The sequence below is a fragment of the Dendrobates tinctorius genome, unplaced genomic scaffold, assembly GCF_039654945.1.
Source record: "Dendrobates tinctorius isolate UK_male_01 unplaced genomic scaffold, ASM3965494v1 ptg000089l, whole genome shotgun sequence".
Lineage (NCBI taxonomy): Eukaryota > Metazoa > Chordata > Amphibia > Anura > Dendrobatidae > Dendrobates > Dendrobates tinctorius.
Window position 1 is genome coordinate 6,348,506 of NW_027361757.1, and position 23,346 is coordinate 6,371,851.

The following is a 23,346-nucleotide window of genomic DNA, read 5'->3' on the forward strand; positions in this document are numbered from 1 at the left end:
AGGAAAAACGGCCCTGAAGTCACTAGACTTCAAAATCCCTATATCAGCACTCCGATCTGTTCTGAGGACAGAGCAAAAGAGATTAAACCGATCAGGGACAAAAATGGAAATTCAGCACAGCCCCAGCCGGGGCTGGCTGAACACAAAACTAAGTAAATCAGACAAAATCTCATGGAACAATAGCAGAGCAAAACTTAGCTTTAGAAGACAGGAACTGAACTGGAGGTCAGACCTCAGAGCAGGAGAAAATCACCAGCAACCCTACAGGGCGTCGGCTGCCTTATATCCTCTCAGATTCCTGATGTCCAATCGCAATCCACCTGTTCAGGTGGCAGGTCTCTCCCATCCAAATCCGCTTCACCACCTCCTTTCACCAGCAGAGGGAGTTCATCGGACACCAAAGGTGAACCAGAAAATGAGCTCACAACACTCAGTATTGCGGTTCAGAAAATCGGCCTCTATATTTTCTGCCCCCTTTATGTGCAATACTGTTAGGGAGTGTAGGTGCTGTTCTGCTCTGTAAAAAATGTCGCTGCTGCCTTCATTAGGGAGTGTGATCTTGTACCCCCCTGGTGGTTGATGTACGCCACTGTTACTTTTTTGTCCGACGTGATTCGGACATTGAGGCCCCTGAGTAGGAGAATAAAGTGTCTTAGGGCTTTGCTCACTGCCCACAGTTGTTTCAGGTTGGAAGATGCGCCCATCTCTTGAGGCCCCCAGGAACCCTGGGTCACATGACCCCATAGGTGTGCCCCCCACCCCGAGGAGCTCACGTCTGTCATTATTAGATCGGTTGTCTGTCTGTCCCATGACATTTCTGAAGCCAAGTTTGTCCTGTCTAGCCACCAGTTGAGAGTGTCTCTGACCTCTAAGGAAAGCTTCAGTCTTCCTTCTAAACGCCCTCAGATTGAGGCCCCTGAGGTTTATGATTGTCCTGAACGATTGATCTGTTTTTTTTTTTTTATCAAAAAAAAGGGGGGGGGAATAGAACCCCGTTCCCTCCTGTATATTCGGGACTTAGGAAAGGACCTGCTTGTCTACCAGGCTCAGGATTTCTGATTCTAAGGACAACTGCTCTTTGATCGCCTTCCTGATAGGGGTAATGACAAACGCTGCTTTGCTTTTGGATGGCGAATAAAGGGGATCTTCAGGCCTTCTCTTATGATGCATAGGATCCAGGTATTGGAAGAGATCTTTCCCCAGGCCTGAGAAAAGAGCGATAATCTCCCCCCCTACCAGAATACTGGCGTCATTGTGGGGATTTTTTTTTTAAGTGGAGGTGCCTCCACCAAACATAAATCCGGACTCCTTTTTTCTTTTATCTTCCCATCTTCTTCTATCCGCCAGAGGACGACCCCTGTAGAATCTTCCTCTCCGAAAGGGCGGCCTTCTCTGATCTGCCGGAAATCTGGGCAAGCCTTTTTTTCTGTCGCTTGCTTTCTTCAAGATATCATCTAGGTGTTTCCCGAATAAAAGTCGACCATCGCATGGGAGAGAGCACAGTTCAGCTTTAGACTGTAGGTCACATGGACAGCCTTTAAGCGACAACGCGTGTCTGGCGGCATTTGATAATCCTGCCGCCCTAGCTGTCAACCTCATAGAGTCCGCCGAGGTGTCTGCCAAAAAAGCTGCTGCCCCGTGCAGAAGATACATAACTGCCAGTATTTTTTCCCTTGGGACTTTTGACGCTAGTCTCTCTTCTAATTGCTGCAGCCAAACCATTAGGCAACACGCCGTGCAGGTGCCCGCTATTGCAGGCTTCAATCCTCCTGCTGCTGCTTCCCATGCATGCCTTAGATAGGAATCCGCTTTTCTGTCTAGCGGGTCCCTAAGAATCCCTGAGTCTTCCAAGGGCAGAGTCGATTTTTTAGGAAGACCTGGACACCGCTGCGTCGATCTTTGGGACTTTGTCTCATATTTCTGCGTCCTTATGCTCAAATGGGAACCGTCTCTTAGAGGAGGAGGGAAGAGCCCCTGATCTCTCGGGTTTCCTCCATTCTCTCTCAAAGAGCGCTTGGACCTTTTCATTGTAAGGTATGATGGATATAATTGCAAAGTCAATGGTGGGAGAGACGTGCTGATCAACAACTTTTTCTTTTGAGTGACTATCTTTTCAGATAGCAGATTATGATGTATTCTACACTATACTGTATGACGCTGGTTGGTTTTGTCATTTAAATTCATGTAATCCTCCATCGTAATTATGCAGATAATGGTTGCTGTATGCCCCAAATAAAACTATGGATACGAGGTGAATGTGTGATGTAATCTTGTTATGAATGGCACTTATTGATTTGTAGCACCGCCTCATATATCACTACTCTGAGACATAGCATTCTGTTATGCTATGAAGCCTAATTATTATCAATGGTTGTCTCCAGCATTACAGTTCATTACTATTTACATGAGATGTTTTGAACTAAGAGATACTGCCTATAATAAAGCACAGGTTCCATTTCTGGATAAAAGAAGCAAACCTTTCTTTCTAAACCTGGAAAACAACTCTACCCAGCACCAGAAAGGAGTTACTTTTAATCTGTGCTATTGAGCCTCCTCACCTCTGTGTACGCCCCATACTGCTATATACGAATATATTCACAGACACAAATTTTACTGGCAAAAATGCTCACCTGTAGGAGGGCAGTAAGAAGACAGGTCGGTTATACACTTCCTCTGTCACGTGTATGTGTTCTTCACACTCAACCTTCACAGAGTGGGGCTCGTCCTTGAAGTGTTCAATGTCATCATATACAAAATAACTGTTCCCACTTAATTGGGCAAAGTCATAAAGCTAAACAAATAAGAAACAAAAAGTTTAACACAAGAAATTATTTATTTTTCTATCTTACTTTGCAGGAAAAGTCCTGAGAGCCTGTTGCAGCAAGACAAATAATATTCTACATGTTTCTAGACTTCTACTAAATTGCTCATTTTCATATAAAAATTATACAGCCGATCTGACAGATTTTCATAGTAAATACATCAGTCTCATCGAGTCTAAGAACTCTTTAACTACTTTTTCAGTCTTTTAAAGGGAATCTGTCACCCTTTTTCAGCTGCCGGCATTGACATCAGGGGCTTATCTACAGTATTCTGTAATGCTGTAGATAAGCCCCGATGTAACCTGAAAGATAAGAAAAACACGTTAGATTATACTCACCGGGGGGGTCGGTCCGGTCTGGTCTGATGGGAGGCGTCAGACCGAACCGCGACACCCATCTTCATACGATGCCGTCCTCTTAGTCCCTTCCTGTAGTTGCTCCGGCGCAGGCGCACTGCACTGCCCTGTTGAGGGCAGAGCAGAATACTGCCGTGCACAGGCGCCAGACCTCTCCCGACGCCTGCGCACTGCAGGACTCTGCTCTGCCCACAACAGGGCAGAGCAGTGCGCCGGAGCCACTACAGGAAGGGAAGAAGAGGACGGCATCGTATGAAGATGGGAGGCGTCGGACCGGACCGCGACACCCATCGGACCAGACCGCCCCCTCCGGTGAGTATAATCTAACGTGTTTTTCTTATCTTTCAGGTTACATCGGGGGCTTATCTACAGCATTACAGAATGCTGTAGATAAGCCCCTGATGTCAATGCCGGCAGCTGATAGGGCAAACAAAAAAGGGTGACAGATTCCCTTTAAAATCCAGTTTAAAATTCCTCACAAATGGATTATTTTGAAGAAAACTGTCAGTTGAGAAAACCACCATCAACAGTGAATAGTCCACAATATATCCCATTGTAAAATAAAGCACTAGAGCAGGAAATCAATAAAATAAGTACCGAACTCCATTTTCCTCAGCTCTGCAGCGCTATCCTTATAAGTCAAGCATTTAATGTCTAATGGCAGTAAAGAAGGATTTACACAAGACTGTTCTGAATAAAACAGAACAGGCAATTTAGAAAACTTAGCATACCTCTTTACGAACTGCAAGTTCCAAATTCTCTACTTTGAGTCCTTTCTCCAGGTTGTGCAAATTTTCATGCAAATTCTCCTTCCTTCTGGGAGTATAAGGCACAAAGTCACTTTCCAATTTCAGGAACACCACAGGCTCTTCGCGGACACAGACAAACATGCATTCCTGCATTAAGACAGAAGAATTCCTTGTCTTAAAAAAACAATTTTACATCCATCAAGCGCTATTAATATGTAAGATAAAGTTTCCGTAAGAAGCTGCAGCCTTTATGTTACATTTTGATTATCAGACAACAAAACAAATGTGACAACAGTAAAAAGGTAAATGAGGAGCTGTCCACTTTTACTAATAAACAGCGGACTATCCTGTCTGGGTACCTTATGTCCATCATTCTGGAGCTTTTGCAGTACTTGTTTGAAGCCATTCAGGGTGGGTTGGCCCATTCCATACACTGCATATCCTCCTTTTGCTTGGCGGAAATTTGGTGCACCTAAATTACTTGTAGTGTTTAGAACATCTAACTTGCTGTACACATCTCGTACGATAAAATATTTACCCTGAAAGAATATTCATGCTTGTCATTAGACATCGATTTAGGAGAATAAGCAAAAAAAAAAAGCATTAAATAGAATTTGTCATGTTGCCTAACTGTCCCCAACTGCTACTATTGTGACATGGGAGAGGATTTATTTTATCTGAAAAAGTGTTTCGTGCATCATACTAATGCTGCAGATTTATCCTATATTATCATATACACTAACATGTTAGCACTAGTCCAGCACAGCTTGTCCCCTCTTGGGCTAGTCCTGCTTTGGGTCTTGTATTTATGCCTGCCTACCTGGACATAACCACCAATCACACCCATAGCCCAGGGAAGAGACACTGAAAGATCTGTGTCAGGACTAGTCCAGGGAATGAGACACCTTGCTGGGCCAGTCGTGCATCATTAGTATACGGTATGTGATGCTGTAGGATAAAAGTTAATTCTTAAACTTTAGTATGCTACATAAAACACCTTGGCAGATTAAACATAAAAAATTCTTAAAACAAATATTATGGACAAGAAATTTGTCACGTGGTAAGTACGGTAAGGTTTCCGCTGCTTACTACTTTCAACTTTCTAATTTTAGTTTTTTTAAAAACTCTTTGGCAAAAGAACAGGATAGTAAAAAATATTTTTTGTATGTGTGAAACTCGCATACGGACAGTTTACAATACATTTCAAGCTCCAGCATTTTGTTTCATGCACCACCACAGTCTAAAAAATACACCCTTGTTCTCATAAGAAACAAGCAGGTGTGTTATGATTTCCTCCTCAGTGACTCAAAAACAAAACACAAGCTCAGCCCAGAAAATCAGAGAGTTTGGAAACTAGCGGATTGCAGACCCCTAATCCTATCACACAACTAGCAGTAGCCGTGGATTGTTCCTACGGTGATCCTAGACACCTCGTCACAGCCGGAGATCTAAATAAGCCCAAAGAGAGAAAAGGGAAAAACTGACTGCCCCAGAGCAGACCCCAAAGCAATAGGCAGCCTCCAACATATAATGACGGTGAAATAAGATGAAAACACTAACACAGATAGAAAGATAGGTTGAGCAAACGATGGGGCCCAAGCTAACTAAAAAGGACAGGACAGAAAATCTGCTGTCTGCAATCCGAGAAAACCCTGCTAAAAATATTACCAACACAACTGATAAGCAAAAAGGACCCTGAAGTCACTAGACTTCAAACCCTATATCAGCAATCAGAATATTCTGAAAGCAGAGCAAAAGAGAACACTGATCAAGGAATAAGAATCCAGCACACCCCCGGCTGGGGATGGCTGAACTCAAAAAACAAGGTAAACAAAACCAAAACTAATAAGTTCAATCGCAGAGCAAAAACTTATCTTTGGGAAGCAGGAATCAGACTGGTCTCCAAGAATCCAGCAGAGAAATCACCAGCCACTCAGATGGGCGTCGGCTGCCTTATATCCAGTCTGAAGTTCCCGTTACCCAGTCACAATCCACCTGATCAGGTGTTTGGTTTATTTCATCCAAATCAGCCTCACTACCTTCCTTCACCAGAAGAGGGAGATCCTCGGACACAAAAGGTGAATGAACAGATGAGCTCACAACACAGGTGTAAATTAAAGTAAATCCATCAGATCCCTGTTGTACACATCCTGTGTGCTAAATGCAGTCCTCTCTCTTGATCCATTTTAAAATTACAAAAGGGATAAAAAGTTGCAGGAGCAGAAAATTACTATATATTTTTAGCTTGTGCAAATCCCTTTATAAATTCTTACCCCACCTGTACAAGATAGTGTTCTGGCATCGTCTCGGAAATTCTCCCAACAGAATAATTGGCTTTAAGCAAATCATCATGTATCTGGAACTCTTCTTTACAATTATACCTGGAAAACAACAGCGCATTCTTTAAAATTTTAGGCTTGGACAGTCATCCTCTTTATGGCCCAGATGTCACCTCCTTGCTTTTCTAGACCCCAGAGTGTCAGTCATATCCTCCTTCTCATCATGCTTTCTAATACTAATTGTAGACAAAACTAAAGTCCTGATCTTTCCTTCTCCACCTCACACAACCCTCTTTCATGATCTAGTAAAACAAATGACATCATGTTTTCGCCTGTCTCACCAGTCCACTGCCTCGGTTATTATAGTCTCAGTCATTATAGCCTCATTTCCCATGATGACACCATTCAGGCGAAACATGTTGGGAATTAATTTTAACAGAAAGTATGGTTGTTTGATATATTCTCTAACAAATAATATCTTATGTCAGAGACTGCAATCATGTAGATAATTGGGAAGATTGTCGTGTACTCTGTCGTATGGCGAGGTGCAAGTTGAATCTAGTATATACCCCACAGTCCAAGACAAGAGAATTCACTGCACACACTATGCTTTGTTGATGCAAAATTTATTATATATCCGTGAAAACAAATCAAACACAGGTGCTGGGAGACCTGTGACAAAATGGAATTAACATTTCGACCCAGCCTGGGTCTTAATCATAATGCCGCTGCAAGAAAAAGAAAATACATCAGAAGTATTCACTGGAGGTGTGCACTGGTAAATATACATATACAATAATGAACGTCTCAAGTGTTGTTCAGATAGATGTTGTTGAGCAACATAATCAAAATAACTATATGTACAAAGTCACAAAAGTTAGATACAAACTATATACAGGTTTGTAAAGATATACATTCCGCATACTGTAAATGTTCAATGTGGTCATGTAAGGTGTCAATCTAGTGACCTGTGATATTCAGATTTTGGCTACAATCTGGATTTACGAGATTGTAAGAATAAATGAGTGGAGGTATAAGATCCTTGAGGAGGAGACCTCATATGGTAACGTTTATCAGACAACATAAACAAAAAAGGAGTTTAAATGCTGGTGAGGTCCGCCAGACCGGAAGTATGTCATGTTTGAACCGCTCCCGGAAGTAGCGTCACTGGGGCAGTGATGTGGTGCGTGACAGTATTGCAATGGGAGCAGGGACGCTCCTGCTGCCTTGTATATCAAGTGCATGCGTGGGCTCTGTCTAATGGTGGAAGTAGAGATGAGTCAGGTTTGAAACGCCCTCTGAAGTAGCATCACTGAAATTATTATTATTTATTTATATAGCACCATTGATTCCATGGTGCTGTACATGAGAAGGGGTTACATACAAATTACAGATATCACAGTAAACAAACTAACAATCACAGTCTGATACAGAGGGGAGAGAGGACCCTGCCCTTTCGGGCTTAAATGGTGAAGTGGCGCGCGAGTCAGTGTTGTCATGGGAATAGCGACACTTCGGTAGTACTGAATAGAAAGATATTCTTGAGCAGAATTAATGGAAGTAGATCCAGACTGAATTGAACCAAGTTATTCTCCATGTTCGAGTGGGACAGTAGATTTGCGACGTCTTCCAATCCCTTCTAGTGGAAAAAAATGTATACAGGTGATTTACATCAAGTTTTACAAGGAGACTATCAGGGGGATGGGGTTTAGGTTTTTGATGGTGTTAAGAAAAGGATTTTGACACAGGCCATCCTCTAGAGACCCATGCACCATCCCCCACTGATTGTCTCCTTGTGACACTTGACGTAAAACAGCCTGTATACATCTTTTTCCCAAGAGAAGAGATTGAAAGCTGTCGCTAACATATATGCGCAATGTACATCTTTACAAACCTGTATATAGTTTGTATATAACGTTTGTGACTTTGTACATATTGTTATTTTGATTATGTCGCTTAATAACGTCGATCTGAACACCACGTGGGACGTTCAATATTGTATATGTATATTTAGCAGTGTACACCTCCAGTGAATACTTCTGATGTATTTTCTTTTTATTGCAGCGGCATTATGATGAAGACCCAGGCTGGGTAGAAATGTTAATTCCATTTTGTCACTGGTCTCCCAGCACCATATATAATACATTTTGCATCAACAAAGCCTAGCGTATGCTGTGAATTCTCTTGCCTTGGACTACAACCATGACAATAATATACTTATAACTACACTGATAAAATATATCGGTAGTCACAAGTAGGATAAAAGCAGTAAAGTGTAGATTTGAATCAAACGCACACTTGCCTGCGTTTTTAATAAAGTCATATTAGTTTTTTAACTAATAGTATTAATTAAAAGTTATATTTTAACTTCACAGTCCTTTAGATTATTTGCCTCTTCAGGAAATATAATATTGTGAATTGTGTTGGTAATATAATCCTAAATCTTCTCTGTCCTTGAAACCACACATCCATGTCGTTACCACCTCCAACTATAATTTCCAGAATCCACTCTTTCCTCAACCTCCAAATCAACCAAATTATTAGTGCATGCCCTCTTCTTCCACCTAGACTACTGAAATATCCTACTCAGTGGTTGTGGTTTCCCAACTAACATTCCCACCTCTCCAGTCTGTCCTTAACTCTATATCTCCGCTTGCTACTCCTCTGACAATCTCATCACTGACTTCCAATTCCCCAGTAAATCCAGTTTAAAATCCTAAAATTTGCTTTCATGGCTGTACACACGACCATCATCAGGGCATTACTGCCTTTACTGTGTATGGGGCCCGGTGAGCAGAAGCAAAGAAGGGAGGCCCTGTAACTAAGGTTATCTAATAGCACTATACAGTACTCACGTAATTACAACTGGAGCCACTTTGTTGGTGATTATGGATTTTGCCTTGTTATGAATGCTCACTGTCTGGAAAGAGTGGATGCTGAGAGAGTTTCTGTCTTCTGTACTTGAACTTGCACTGCCATTTCCTTGGGGGCTGTCACTAGGGGACACTGTGGGGGCCGGCTGTTGAGCTGCACTGGCAGTTGTACCCATACTCCACAAACGCCTAGAGAGAGAATAATAAAATGATCATTAGCCAAAATTTGTTGTAACATGAGCTGATCAGTCTATATTGTGAGTGGACTTCATTGAAATAAAGTAATCGTCTATTAAGTAATCCATACAAATTATATAAGCACTGATTTGCATTTTTTTCCCCAGATTGAACTGACTGGCCTGTAAATCTACCTTTGCCAACTGGTGTTCTCTACCCAGTGAAACAGAACTCCTTTAGAAATATTAAAAATATTAAGCAATGATTTCATCCAAGAGTTTTGTATAGTCAGAATATAATAAGTGTGTATATGTGTATATAATATAATACACACACATGCACTATATGTATCCAAAATACTTCTTTAAAACAGAACATACAACTTTGTAATCAGATTAAATTTCTAGTAAAGTGCAAATCTTGGCAGCACAGTACAGAAGTTCTATCTGAAGGCTGCAGACAATCAAGTATACCTGGCAGCCTTCTAATTTTGGTTTGCTGTGAACAACAGGAGAGGGCAGAAGACGTGGACGACATCTGCTTCAGACTGGCTAACGATCATAGTTAACATGTCTTATTTCAGAATCTGTCACAAGCACAGATTGGAAGGTTGAAGGTGTTGATGCGGCTCTTCATGTAGTTCAGGTTATCAGGAGGTTAACCCTATGCGCTAAGGTTTTCCTGTTCAGAGATAAACATCCGGCTCTATCAGTGATTGTTCGGATAAGACAGGAAAAGGACTGATATTCTTTTGGTCACTTCTTATGCTCCACAGTATAAAAAGGTTGTTCTACCTTTAATACATAACTCTTTATAAACCTATATGGTCTGAAAAGCAGACATAAAAGTTTTGAGTCACTGCAATTATGAGTTGTAATATAGTACAGAACTTAGGAAAAAATAGGAAATATATAGTAGGCAAAATGCAACGGCAAGTGTCATGATAAAGAAGGGTTGGACTCAATCATGTCACATTCAGCTGAAGTGTTTTACAGCGCAGAGATGCACCGGGTCCGTGCGCTGCAAAACACACTGCCGGGCAATAAGAGGCCAGTACTCCTAGCTGGCAGTGATGTCATGCGCTTCGGTCACTTGCATGCTGAAGTCAGCTGCTGGCTTCAAAACAGAGTGCCACATGGTGGGGGAACGGAGGGAAGCGGAGTATAATAATTTATTTTTGTTTCTATGTATTAAAGAACAGCAGCAGAATGGGGGAAGGGCCCAGGATGGGGGATATATACACTCACTGGCCACTTTATTAGGTACACCATGCTAGTAAGGGGTTGGACCCCCTTTTGCCTTCAGAACTGCCTCAATTCTTCGTGGCAGAGATTCAACAAGGTGCTGGAAGCATTCCTCAGAGATTTTGGACCATATTGACATGATGGCATCACACAGTTGGCGCAGATTTGTCGGCTGCACATCCCTGATGCGAATCTCCCGTTCCACCACATCCCAAAGATGCTCTATTGGATTGAGATCTGGTGACTGAGGAGGCCATTTGAGTACAGTAAACTCATTGTCATGTTCAAGAAACCAATCTGAGATGATTCGAGCTTTATGACATGGCGCATTATCCTGCTGAAAGTAGCCATCAGATGTTGGGTACATTGTGGTCATAAAGGGATGGACATGGTCAGCAACAATACTCAGGTAGGCTGTGGCGTTGCAACGATGCTCAATTGGTACCAAGGGGCCCAAAGAGTGCCCAGAAAAAATTCCCCACACCATGACACCACCACCACCAGCCTGAACCGTTGATACAAGGCAGGATGGATCCATGCTTTCATGTTGTTTACGCCAAATTCTGACCCTACCATCCGAATGTCGCAGCAGAAATCGAGACTCATCAGACCAGGCAACGTTTTTCCAATCTTCTACTGTCCAATTTCGATGAGCTTGTGCAAATTGTAGCCTCAGTTTCCTGTTCTTAGCTGAGAGGAGTGGTACCCAGTGTGGTCTTCTGCTGCTGTAGCCCATCTGCCTCAAAGTTCGACGCACTGTGCGTTCAGAGATGCTCTTCTGCCTACCTTGGTTGTAACGGGTGGCAATTTGAGTCACTGTTGCCTTTCTATCAGCTCGAACCAGTCTGCCCATTCTCCTCTGACCTCTGGCATCAACATGGCATTTCCGGCCACAGAACTGCCGCTCACTGGATTTTTTTTCTTTTTCGGACCATTCTCTGTAAACCCTAGAGATGGTTGTGCGTGAAAATCCCAGTAGATCAGCAGTTTCTGAAATTCTCAGACCAGCCCTTCTGGCACCAACAATCATGCCACGTTCAAAGGCACTCAAATCACCTTTCTTCCCCATACTGATGCTCGGTTTGAACTGCAGGAGATTGTCTTGACCATGTCTACATGCCTAAATGCACTGAGTTGCCGCCATGTGATTGGCTGATTAGAAATTAAGTCTTAACACACAGTTGGACAGGTGTACCTAATAAAGTGGCCAGTGAGTGTATATCAGGATGGGGCCCAAGGATAATGGACATATATACCAGATGGGCAACATGTACAACAGGATGAGGCCAAGGATAGGGAACATATGCAGCAGGATGGATAGCATATATCCCCATCATACCAGGATGGGGAACATATGAACAAGGATGAGGACAGAATGAGGGACATATATAGCAGGATGGGGGAGGTTCCATTATGTCATATGTCCTCATAGGATTTATAGCACTGCAAGGGCCCATACATCTGACTAACATACAGAGATGAGGGGGTGGCAGGTCCAAATTCTGCACCAGGGCCCATCACTCTCTCGTTACACCACTGACCTCTGTTAAGGATGTCTGGTATCAGTAGTTTTCTTTCCTTTTCTTTATTGAAAAAAAACAAATACGTACATGCACATTCAAGCCAAGCATGACATGTTTTAAAGTGGAGTCTGGAAGAATAGCTTTGAGACAACATCATGTGCATTAAGAAAATCATCAGTAACCAGTGTGTCACCTCTAGCGGCAGACTTTCTCAGAACATAAGAAGATAAAGAGGAAGCCAACAGGAACAGAGAATCAAAGTTTTCCAGTTGACACACCACATTGACCAGTATCTTGAAGTGTTATAGCAGGTAACTTTTTATTATACTACATAATGCTTGATGTTTACAGCTCATAATTGCTGCTGAAAAAAAACCTCAGAGCTTTCTTTCACATGGTTTTGTAGGAGTAGCTTTACTATGCCTAAGAGCTCATTGGTGAGTGTCGGCAACAAGAAATCTTTACTATGGAGGCGTAGCTCGGTAGACTGGATTACCAAGCACAAATAGTTAGAGATCAAGCAGACCAAAAGAGAGGAACTATGAAGTGCTTTAATACTTGCAAAGACTATGGATTACGCTTTGAAACGGAGCTGTCTGTCCAGATGTCTTTGAAGGTTCGAAAAGGAGAAGAGGTGGAATTTTTTTTTTTTAGAGGAGAAAGGAAATTAAAAATTGGTTGCTGAAGTTACAGGAGAATGAAGGATGCTATTTTGTTTATGTGTCATCAGCGAGATGAAGATAACACTCCAGATAGTTGGGAGTGCTCAGGTTAAGTAGGTTTATGCTCCGTCGTGTTTGGATCTTTATATTTCGTTTTGAGTTCTGCATCAATCCAGCGATGATCCAAAATGAAATTGGGGAACCAGGAACAAGCAACTACACGGTCTTCATTTATAGGTTTATCATTCTAAATCAGGACCCTATTGGAGAGTAACCCATTATAGAAGCTTGCAAGACCTATACACAGATGGCAATGAAGAGTACAGACTACCAGGGTAAATTGCAGTCAACTTGGGGGACGAGCTCTTTCAACCATTTACCAAAGATGAAGACCTGGGTACAAGAACTGCATGGTATCAGTCGAAGAATCTGTGTGGTGTAATTATAAACCTCATGTAAAAAGCAGTATTGAGGGTATGTGCTCAAGTTGCAGATTCTGCTGTGGAATCTTCCATGCAGATTTCGCTAAATCCGCAGGTAAAATGACCGACGTTTTACGTGCAGATTTAGTGCAGATTCAGGCTATGTGCACACGGTGCGGATTCTGCTGCATATATGCAGTGATTTGGCCCTTCATGTATACGCAGCAGAACTGCATGTGATGTACAGTAGCATTAAAGCCTATGTGAAACAAAATCCGCTGTGCACATGCTGTGTTTTTTTCTGCGAATATTTGGTGCGGAATGAAAAATTCAGCATGTCACTTCTTTTGTACGGTTTTGCTGCAGTTTTCCACCTGCTCCATTCCAGAAAACCACAGTGGAAAACCGCACAAAACATGCACTAAAACCGCACAAAAAATGCACTAAATCAGCAGGAAAAATGCAGGTCATTTAACCTGCGGATTTAGTGAATTCTGAGCGGAAAATTCCTAAGCAGAATAAGCAACGTGTGCACACACCCTGAGGCTATGTGCCCACAGTAGCGTTTTAAACCTGACACAAAACCGGACCCCTTCCCAGAAAAAACACGTTTTTGCGCGCTTTCCATGCGTTTTTTGCTCAAAAAACAGGCGTTTTTGATGCATTTTTTTCCACACGCCTTCTGGACCATAGGAAATAGCTAAAAACACGGACTAAGCCGCAAAATTAATGAGCATGCTGCGGTTTTAGCTGCTAAGCGTTTCCTTAGCGGTAAAAAACGCATCCATTGGCACAAAAAGGTCAAAAAGAATTAAAATGAATGGGAAGCTTATTTTAAGTGTTTTTGAAGCGGTTTGACCCCTAAAAACGCTTCAAAAATGCTTAAAAAACGCTTCTGTGGGCACACAGCCTTAGTGCAGTTTTAGTGCACATTTCCCCTGCAGTTTTACACCTCCGGATTTTCTATAATGGAGCAGGTAAAACTGCTGCAGAACTGCACAAAAGTGACATGCTGCAGTTTTAAATCCGCACCAAATCTGCAGCATGTGCACTGCGTTTTTTGTTTTACATAGCCTTAAATGGTACTGTACATCACTTGCAGTTCTGCTGCAGTTCCGCAGGGCCAAATCTGCTGCAGAACTGCAGCTGAATCCGCACCGTGTGCACATACCCTTATACTATTTTGGGAAAAGCCATAAATGGACACCCGTTGAGGTTCATGGGTCCTAGCTATAATCTGCAGGACTCCCAACTGTGGCATGTTCCAGTGGAGGTCATGTTTATCGAGAAGTATAACCCTGACATATAGTACCTGATGAACCGTTATATTGTGGTATTGCTCTGCTACATGCATGAAACCTGACTAAGAAAAGCCTTCTACCCAAACTAAATGGCCTACAGTTTGGACAGAGGAAAGTGTAATCAATATAGACTAGATCATACATATTGGGTCATTCAAAAGTTCAATTCAATTAACAGATCTCTAATAAAAATCTAGATCTGAAATACTGTTTATAAGTCATCTCTCGGCGAGTTTACAATGATTGGGCTTTAGCTACATAAAACAGTAAAACTCCTTTAACGCTTTCAAGTATTAAAAAATATCATTTTTAAAAAAAATGTTAGCATGTAGAATTCATAGACTTTGGTGTAAAAAAAAAATACAAAAAATAACGTTCAGGTATCAAAAATTCAATTTCACAACCAATTATGGTATATAATGCTTTAAAGGAGAGCTCAACTACATTTAAGGGTCCCGTCACACCAACCGATGCACCAGCGATCCCGACAATGATACGACCTGGTCAGGATCGCTGGTGCATCGCTACATGATCGCTGGTGAGCTGCCAAACAGGCAGCTCTCACCAGCGATCAGGACCAGCGAGGACGCTGGTATCCAAGGTAAATATCGGGTAACTAAGCACGCGCGGCACTTAGATACTCGATGTTTACCTTGGATACCAGCTCCCAGCGCGAGCACGCTGGTATTCAAGGTACACAACAGGTAACTAAGCGCCTCGTGTGCTTAGTTACCCAATATTTACCTTGGATACCAGCTCCCAGCGTCTGCTTACAGCTGGCTGATCGTTGGTCTCCCGCTTCCACACGCAGTGATGTGTGCTGGACAGCGGGAGACCAATAATCAAAAAATGGCCCAGGACTTTCCTGCACGATCAGCGATACCTGGCGGGGGGGCCAGTCGCTGATGCATGCCACACACACAGAGAGATCGCTGATGTGTCACAAAATCAGCGATCTCGATAGCGACCTCGCTGTGTGTGACGGGGCCTTAAAGGGAATCTGTCAACCCTTTTTTGAGATATCATATAATGATATCATTCAATTGTGTGTCACTTAGTACTTTTGCTTCCCCCTGACCCCGCACCTTTCAAGCAATACCTTGTTTATATCGGTTCAGATGTATGTAAACTGCCGCTGTCCGGTCCGATGGGCGGGGCTTATTCACCTGCTCCCCCCTCCCTGTCTTGCGCTATGCATTTCTTCTTGCGTAGAGCAAGACATGGAGGGGAGAGCAGGTGAATAAGCCCCGACCATCGGGTGACAGATTCCCTTTAAGACTTCATGTGAACAAAGTTCTGAAAGACCTAGCCTGGCCAAACATTACATGGACAGCCTGACAGCCTGATTATTTCATTTGGAGCGGTGTAATACTTTATATCTCTTGATGCAGCCCTAGAGGAAAATTGAATTTTCTTCTAGACTTCAGCACCAATTACAGATGGTTTCTTTGTGTCCCAGCAGCAGGAAACTCTGTTCTTTATTTTTGTGGGACTGTGGACAAACAGTTTACACTTTTAAATTTTTTTGTTTTAATAGAAAGTTTGCCGGTTTTTTTTTTTTTTAAAAATGCTATAGCCATGCCAAAATAAGATATTCCTTCTTAATATAAAAGACTTCCCTAACATATTAAGGAAATCAAAGTAATTAAGAAAAAAAAAAAAAACAGGACAAGTTAGTCATGCTATGGCAGTCATTAACATCTCTACTGGGTCCTAATGACTTTTTGTTGTGTCCATAATAAGGATGTCATTTGTCAGGTATTTCCTGCCCACGCTATCATTGTTCAGCACACTTGTACACTGGTAACTGGAGTAATTGTGTTACATTGTCCTCTAATGCCAGTCTGTATCACTTGAGGAAGTCCCCTTTCCATAAATATGTTATCTTCGGGATTTCCTCTAGTTTCCATCATAGAAACAACTTGACAAATACATGCTGCTGACAAATTACATAACTGGTCCTATTACCGTGCCCACAAAGTTGCATCCGCTTGGCAAAGTTACAACAGTTTAAAGAAGAAAACAAAAAGAAAAAAAAAAAATATCCAATGAAAAACTCAAATTATTCACATTATTTTGGATTCGGGGGTTAAAAATAAATTAATATATGCATTTGTATGTGGACAATTTTCCTAAATTTGGTCAACCCTCCTGTTTGTGATGGATCCATAATAGTTAAGGCTACTTTCACACATCAGGTTTTCGGCGTCAGGCGCGATCCGGCGTCGTGCCGGAATGCCGGATCCGGCAAATGTTTTGTAAAACCTGATGTGCCGCATCCGGTTTTCTGCCGGATCCGTCTCGTTCTTGACAGACAAAACCGGATCCGTCTCATCCGGTTCATCCGTTTTTCTATCCGTTTTTCCACGGATTACGCCGGATCTGGTTTTTAAAATTGACCCTTGTGGCCTTCCGAACGGGATTGGCTACTGGAAAACTATATATAGCATGTTCCTACAGCCCTTCTTTGACAGGTTGTAGAGGAGAAAGTGCAGGTTGGAGACAAGAGCAAGTTACTGGCGAAGATGGATGTTGTCATTGGAAATATTACCACTAGAAGTTCTGTGACGGTTTCAGTAATGAGGGACAATTTTGCACTATACTTTATGTCACCTCAAGGCAGAGTACACTGGCAGGATGACAGAGTGTGAAAGATTTGTGCCCTAACTAAACTTGTGTACCTTCTGGACCAACAGTATATACCTTTGCCAACCAAAGTTGGCTATCTTGTCATGGTCTTACTATTTTTAGCTTTAGGCCACAGGTGTGTACCTGGTTGTGTTTTATGCAAAGTATTTCACCTTTCAACAAAAGTTGTGTACATTGTTAGGAAATCACCAACAATAAACACAACTTTTCAGGTGAAATACTTTGCTTCAAACACAACCAGGAACACAACTGTGGCAAAAAGCTAAAATTTACCCACAGTTATATACCTGGTTTTGAATACCTTTTTACCTTTTAAATACCCTGTATTTAACCTTTTTTTTAAACATATTTCGCCGCAGAAAGAAATGACAGACAACCAGTGTAAACAATTTAACTTTTATTTAAAATATTTTTTTTTGTGTAAACTGTTTTTAAAGTTAAAAAAACTTTTTTAATAAAGGTTTGAAACCAACCAAATGGGCATTTTTATTACAAAAAAAACATTATAACTCGGTGTAGTGTGGGGTGGAAATACTGCTGGAGGGGCTGCGGGACACTTCGACACTGGGAGTGTGGAGAGAGGACTGGGATCGTGGTGGGGAAGGAACAGTTAGAGGTGATGGTGTGGAAAAAGCTACAGAATGGGTGGACATGTGGGAGGCAGAAGAGGTGGTGGGCGGTGGAGTGGAGGGTTGGGCAGGGACTGTAGGAGCAGATGATGTTGATGGAAAGTTGTATGGGGAAGGAGTTTGGTACGGGGAAGGAGTTTGGTACGGGGAAGGAGTTTGGCACGGGGAAGGAGTTTGGCACGGGGAAGGAGTTTGGCACGGGGAAGGAGTTTGGCACGGGGAAGGAGTTTGGCACGGGGAAGGAGTTTGGCACGGGGAAGGAGTTTGGCACGGGGAAGGTTGCTGGAAGTGGGGAGATGTCTGGTACTGGGGAGGTTGCTGGTACTGGGAAGGTTGCTGGTACTGGGAAGGTTGCTGGTATGTAATAGGAGGGGGAGGATGGAAAGTGGCTGGAGGGGGTGCAGATGTAATAGGAGGGGGAGGATGGAAAGTGGCTGGAGGGGGTGCAGGTGGAGGAACTACAGTGGTGGGAGGTGGAGGTTGGGAGGTAACCTGCTGTAGAGCACCGTGGCACGAATGCATTACATGCATCTGCTGGGTAGGAGATAGTGTTGCCATGCGCTCCACAACAGACCTGAAAAAGGTGTGGTTTGGCGAAGATCTTGCTTCTGAATGCATGGTTTGCAGAAGTGTCTTCACCTCCAGAATGCTGGAGTTGATCTGCTGAAAGCCTGCGGAGATTTGCTCTGACAAGACTTTTAGACAGTTCTGGAAAGATGCATTCAGATGCAAGAACTCTGGCGCATAACTTTTCCTGACCCCTCTGCCGCTGCCGCCCAGTACCCGCAGGTGTACTAGAGGTGGCAGGGGCAGAAGGGTGGGGTAAAGGGAAAGCGATCTCCTCACCAGCAGCTTCATGTAATGTAGGCGGCCACGATGCTCCTGTGCTGGTGGATGGGACAGATGGGTCGAATGTGTGGGAAGGCTGGGAAGGTGCAGATGTACCGGGGCGGTCGAAGTGTCCCTCGGTGCCGGTCTCCTCAGGGATCGCCTCAGAAGGGTCCAATCGTGCAGGCTCCCGAGTGCTGCTCACCGTGCTGTGGAATAAAGAGAAAAAAAACCTATTAAAATAGTGACATGGTATGGCCCTGGCTGAAAAAAAAAAGTTACATCTAACATTTTTTTTCACATGTGGTGTGTAATATTTACCTTCTAGTGACCATTGTTTCCCGGAGGAACGACAGGGCTTGTGCGTACTTGTACTTGCTCCTGCGTCCTCCAGATCCACTCGGGGCCCGCATCTCTTTATTGAACTCCTTCTTGAAACGATCCCTCACAGACCGCCACCGATTCACAATTCTGTTCCCTGAAACGAGAAAGGAGTGGTTAGTATACAACATCAGTGTTTCACAAACTCCAGTCCTCATGGTCCCCAGGGGTCATGTTTTCAGGATTTCCATAGTAAATAGAAATCCTGAACACATGATCCGTGGGGACCACGAGGACTGGAGTTCGGGAAACACTGGTTTACATCAAGCAACCGGTACTGTATATACTTACGCTCTTTAATCTGGGCCCGAACATCGAGGTCCTCCCAGCGGCCCACAAGGAGCGAACAGATTTCCTCCCAGAGTCGTCGGGTAACGATAAGGTCAGCGTGGCGGCGGTCAGCCATATTCCAGAGCGGCTCCCTTTCTCTGACGAGATCGATGAGGTGGTCCACATCGAGTCCTCCATCCTCACCGTCAGAGTCGGGAGCACGCTGTGAAGGCTGTTAAAGAAAAAGACAAAAATAACATAATTAGCCTCCACAAAAGAAATGAAATAAAAAGTGCAAAAAAACAAAGCAAAAATATTTAGACTTACACGCTGGTGACCGCCGCGTTGCTGACGCCGACGACCCTGGGAGGCACTGCGAGGACCTCTTGGCCGAGCACCAGATTGGGAAGACTAGAGAAGAAAACAAAAAATGTTATGTCTTTGGATGTAGGCATTTGTTTGCTGTGTGTGGTCTGCAGAACATTGTTTTCTATGTGTTGTGTGTAGATGATGTGCTGTCTTCCTGGTGGCCACACTCCATGCCTGTGGGTGGTGTTCCAGCTGCTGCCATTGCTGCTGCTGCTGCTGCATCTATTGGGCGGCTGTTGAATAAAGAGAAACAAAGGGCCAATGAATATCTTGATATTCAATAGCCCTAGTTTGGAGGAATGGGGGATTTGATAATTACCGTCTCTCATCTGCTGCTGGCCTCCCCTCCTCAGCATGTTCCATTTGCTGCTCCATTTGGGGTGGTGGTGGTGCTGATGGTGCTGCAGTGGTCTCCTGCCTTCTCCTGCTGCGCTTGGTTGCTTTCTTGGGTGGCATGTTGGGTGTGGCTGTGGGTCCCACTGTCTTGCTTTTATATATGTCTTGTGGGCAGAGCTACTGAGCATGCTCAGACCAAAAAAACCGGATCCGGCCACCGGATCCGGCTTTCGCCGGATCAGGCGCATTGCGGCGCTCATAGGCTTTCATTGTGTGAAAAAGCCGGACGCGCCGGATCCGGCGTGTCCGGCTTTTTCGCCGGAGACAAAAAACGTTACAGTAGCCGTTTTTTCCAGACGCCGGATCGCGACACATTGCCGGATCCGGCGAAAACCGGATGAAACGCATGGCCATCCGGCGCGATCCGGCGCAAATGCAAGTCAATGGGGGGGGAAACCGGATCCGGCATTGCATTTCGCCGGATCCGGTTTCTGTCAAAAGCGCCGGATCGCGCCTGACGGCGAAAACCTGATGTGTGAAAGAGGCCTAAGACAGATCCATTTTTCCAATAGATCCTCATTAGAAATGAGCAAATACATTTAATGCAAACAGAATTTCTATCAAATTTAATGAAATTCACAGGTCTCTGAAAATTCAAACAATTTGCAATTAAATTCACTTTGAACCCCCAAAAAATGCTCACTTCCATATTGCCCACTGCAAAAAATTGCATTAGGCAAGAAGTTTCACATGACTCTGGAATGCCTTGCAGTTATCACACGGTATAGCACAGATAATCAAGAGTGACTATAGTAGCCTGAATAAAAGTCGAAGAAGAGAATGCAACAGCCATATTATGAAGATTTACAACAGTGAGATGTCAGCGCTCGATGCTCAGCAATAGCGATCGAAAGGAAAAGACCTAAAACACTGGACAAATACTCCAGACAATAATATAGTGTGTAATGTAATGATAATGTTTTGTACAAGTGCAACACACAAGATCAGTGTAGCAGTCTGCAAATAATACAGACTCAGTGTTTTATTGGATAGCACTCGGACCAAAGTTATATGGGGCAGTGGAGACCAGGAATTATTTTCTCATGTCGATTTGGTATGAGAAGACAATCGCAGCCGACAACAATTACAAGTGCATCCAAAAATCGGATCACATCCACCCAGAGAGGTCTATGGGTGCGTGTGAAACTTTGGACTGCACTCGGATGTCAACCGCGTACAGTCCGATTACCGCGGACACCAGCAATGGCACCAAGAGGTAACAGAAGCCATATCTCATACAGGAGGAATAAAGTTAATTTCCTCTTAGGCCTCTTTCACACATCCGTCTGTCACCATCAGTCAAAATCTGCCGTTTTCCCAAAAAAACGGATCCGCCATTTTCTTGGCGGATCCGTTTTTTTTCCCATTGACTTGCATTATCGGCGGATCTTGACAGATGGTCATCCGTTGGATCCGTTTTTTTTACGGATCCGCCAAAATTTTAGCGTCCGCAGACATGACAGGACGGACACTGAAACGTGTTCTCTCTCTCTCTCTCTCTGGACACGGGTTCCTTTAAATTTCTGCCTTCCCCGGATGTGTCAAAGCAACGGTCCGGTAGCACACGTTGCTTTCAAAACACTTGCGGATCCGTGTCCCGCCATTTTCGCGGATTGCAACTGAGGAAAAAAACGTATGTGTGGAACAGGCCTTAGTAGCCAGGCTTTCAGCCACACAGCTTTAGAATGCTATTATCCTGTGGATTAACCTTATGTTTGCAGGTTAATAGCTTCTTTTTTTTTTTATACACACACACACGACAGTTTCCCTTTAATAACTCAAAAAAGAAAATATTATATTTGTTAGAAATAAACATGTTTGCAAAAAATGTGTGTCAAAGAAAAAAAAAAAAATGATTGACCTAATTGTTAATAGGCGCCACCAGGACATGTTATGTTGCACAGTATAAAACGCAACTTTATGTGCACTGTATAGTACTGTATATTACAGGCATGCTGTGCAGTTCACATGGAAGATCAGATCTTTCTATGCCAAGGCCTGGATCACAGCAACTCTCCATGGACAAAAACCTAGTTCTCATCAGAGACCGCACCATAATAGGCAGCGTTTATGTTATCTGAAGGAAGCATTAATGAGGTCTGAATCCCACGAGACAAAGTGATGCATTAAAATCAGCGAGTGTCAAGGATGGACTTTTATTTTCCTATTCGGCCATCAACAAAATAAAAATGGGTTCTAGATTATAAATAACTATCCGCTCTTTCCGTAACATGGAATACTCCCCTTAAGCACCGTGAAGGCTCCTGTGATGCATGTAGCCTGTGCAACTCTATACGTACAATGCCTAGGTGTACGAAATGTTTAACTCTCTTCTACCTGAGAACACCTATGGTATTTTAAAAGATAAATTTACAAGAAATTATAAGTGATGGGGTACAACTATTGGGAACAAGTTAGGCACTACATGGTAACAGTTTATACTACTGAAATAAAAACACAAAAAAGCAATCCAGCCCAGCTTATTCTTCTGTTGATCTACAGCAGGGGTGGGGAGGAACCTCGGGCCCACAAGCCACTTAGGGCCCTCGATAACCTTATCTTTGGACCCCTGGCCGATTCCTGTGCACTGCAGTGCTTGGGCTGCCAGTGGTGTCTGATGGTATAAATGTCCAAAAGGCCTTTGGCAGAAAAAAGGTTCTCTACACCTGGTCTCATCATCTTGGGGAAAAACAAAAATCTTCCCGACTTTAAAGTATTTATTCTAAATGCCAAATTTCCTTAACAACTTCAGATCAACAACCTATCTCCAATCTAGTGAATCACCATTATAAAATATTAAAAATTATTGTACAATAGTCAACCCATTCCATGAATTCCTACAGTTGCCCAACTTTGAACCCACTGTGTTTCTTGGTCACTAGTGCCCAAAAGCGTTCCATGTGAACATTTGATTAATGTATCAATGGCATTCTGCATTTTCCAGGATATTTAGATAATGGCCACGACAGCAAAATAAGGCTTTGTTTAGACGTCCAATTTTTGTGTACGAGTTCTGTGTTTTTCAAGTCTATGGGTTTGCGAAAAAATTCATACCGCACTTGGACATCTGTTTTTCACGGACTGTCAGAATGGAGAAGACGGAGAAAACTATTTTTTTCTCTTTCCACATACAAGAAAAACGGATGACACTTGGACCACATTTTTTCTCGAATGTGGAAAAAAATCAGACGTCTGAATGAGGCCTAAGTCTGTGTTCTTAATGGAGGAAATTAGAATTGAACTCTATGAAGTAACGCAAAGACAATTCATGTAGCCAAAATAGCTTTGTACACAGCACAGGTCTAGGACACAGGGTGCTCGGCCATATAACTCGGTTGGAGAATAATGTAGTTCTGTCACTTTTTCCCTATAACTAAATATTTAAAAGTGTAAGTATGGACAGAACCATTTACAAA

At 43.1% G+C, this 23,346-nt stretch overlaps 1 protein-coding gene across 4 annotated transcripts in view; it reads right to left on the reverse strand.

The window, feature by feature from the left end:
- Positions 1 to 23,346, reverse strand: part of PALD1 (phosphatase domain containing paladin 1) — a 433,079-nt gene that overhangs the window by 233,770 nt on the left and 175,963 nt on the right. For all 4 annotated transcript variants that reach the window (XM_073585784.1, XM_073585788.1, XM_073585787.1 and 1 more), the window contains 5 exons: positions 9,062 to 9,268; positions 6,206 to 6,308; positions 4,287 to 4,466; positions 3,910 to 4,074; positions 2,631 to 2,791 (listed from right to left, as the gene is read on the reverse strand). In XM_073585784.1, coding sequence (XP_073441885.1) covers positions 2,631 to 2,791; positions 3,910 to 4,074; positions 4,287 to 4,466; positions 6,206 to 6,308; positions 9,062 to 9,268 — 816 coding nt within the window. The remainder of the gene's footprint in view (positions 1 to 2,630; positions 2,792 to 3,909; positions 4,075 to 4,286; positions 4,467 to 6,205; positions 6,309 to 9,061; positions 9,269 to 23,346) is intronic.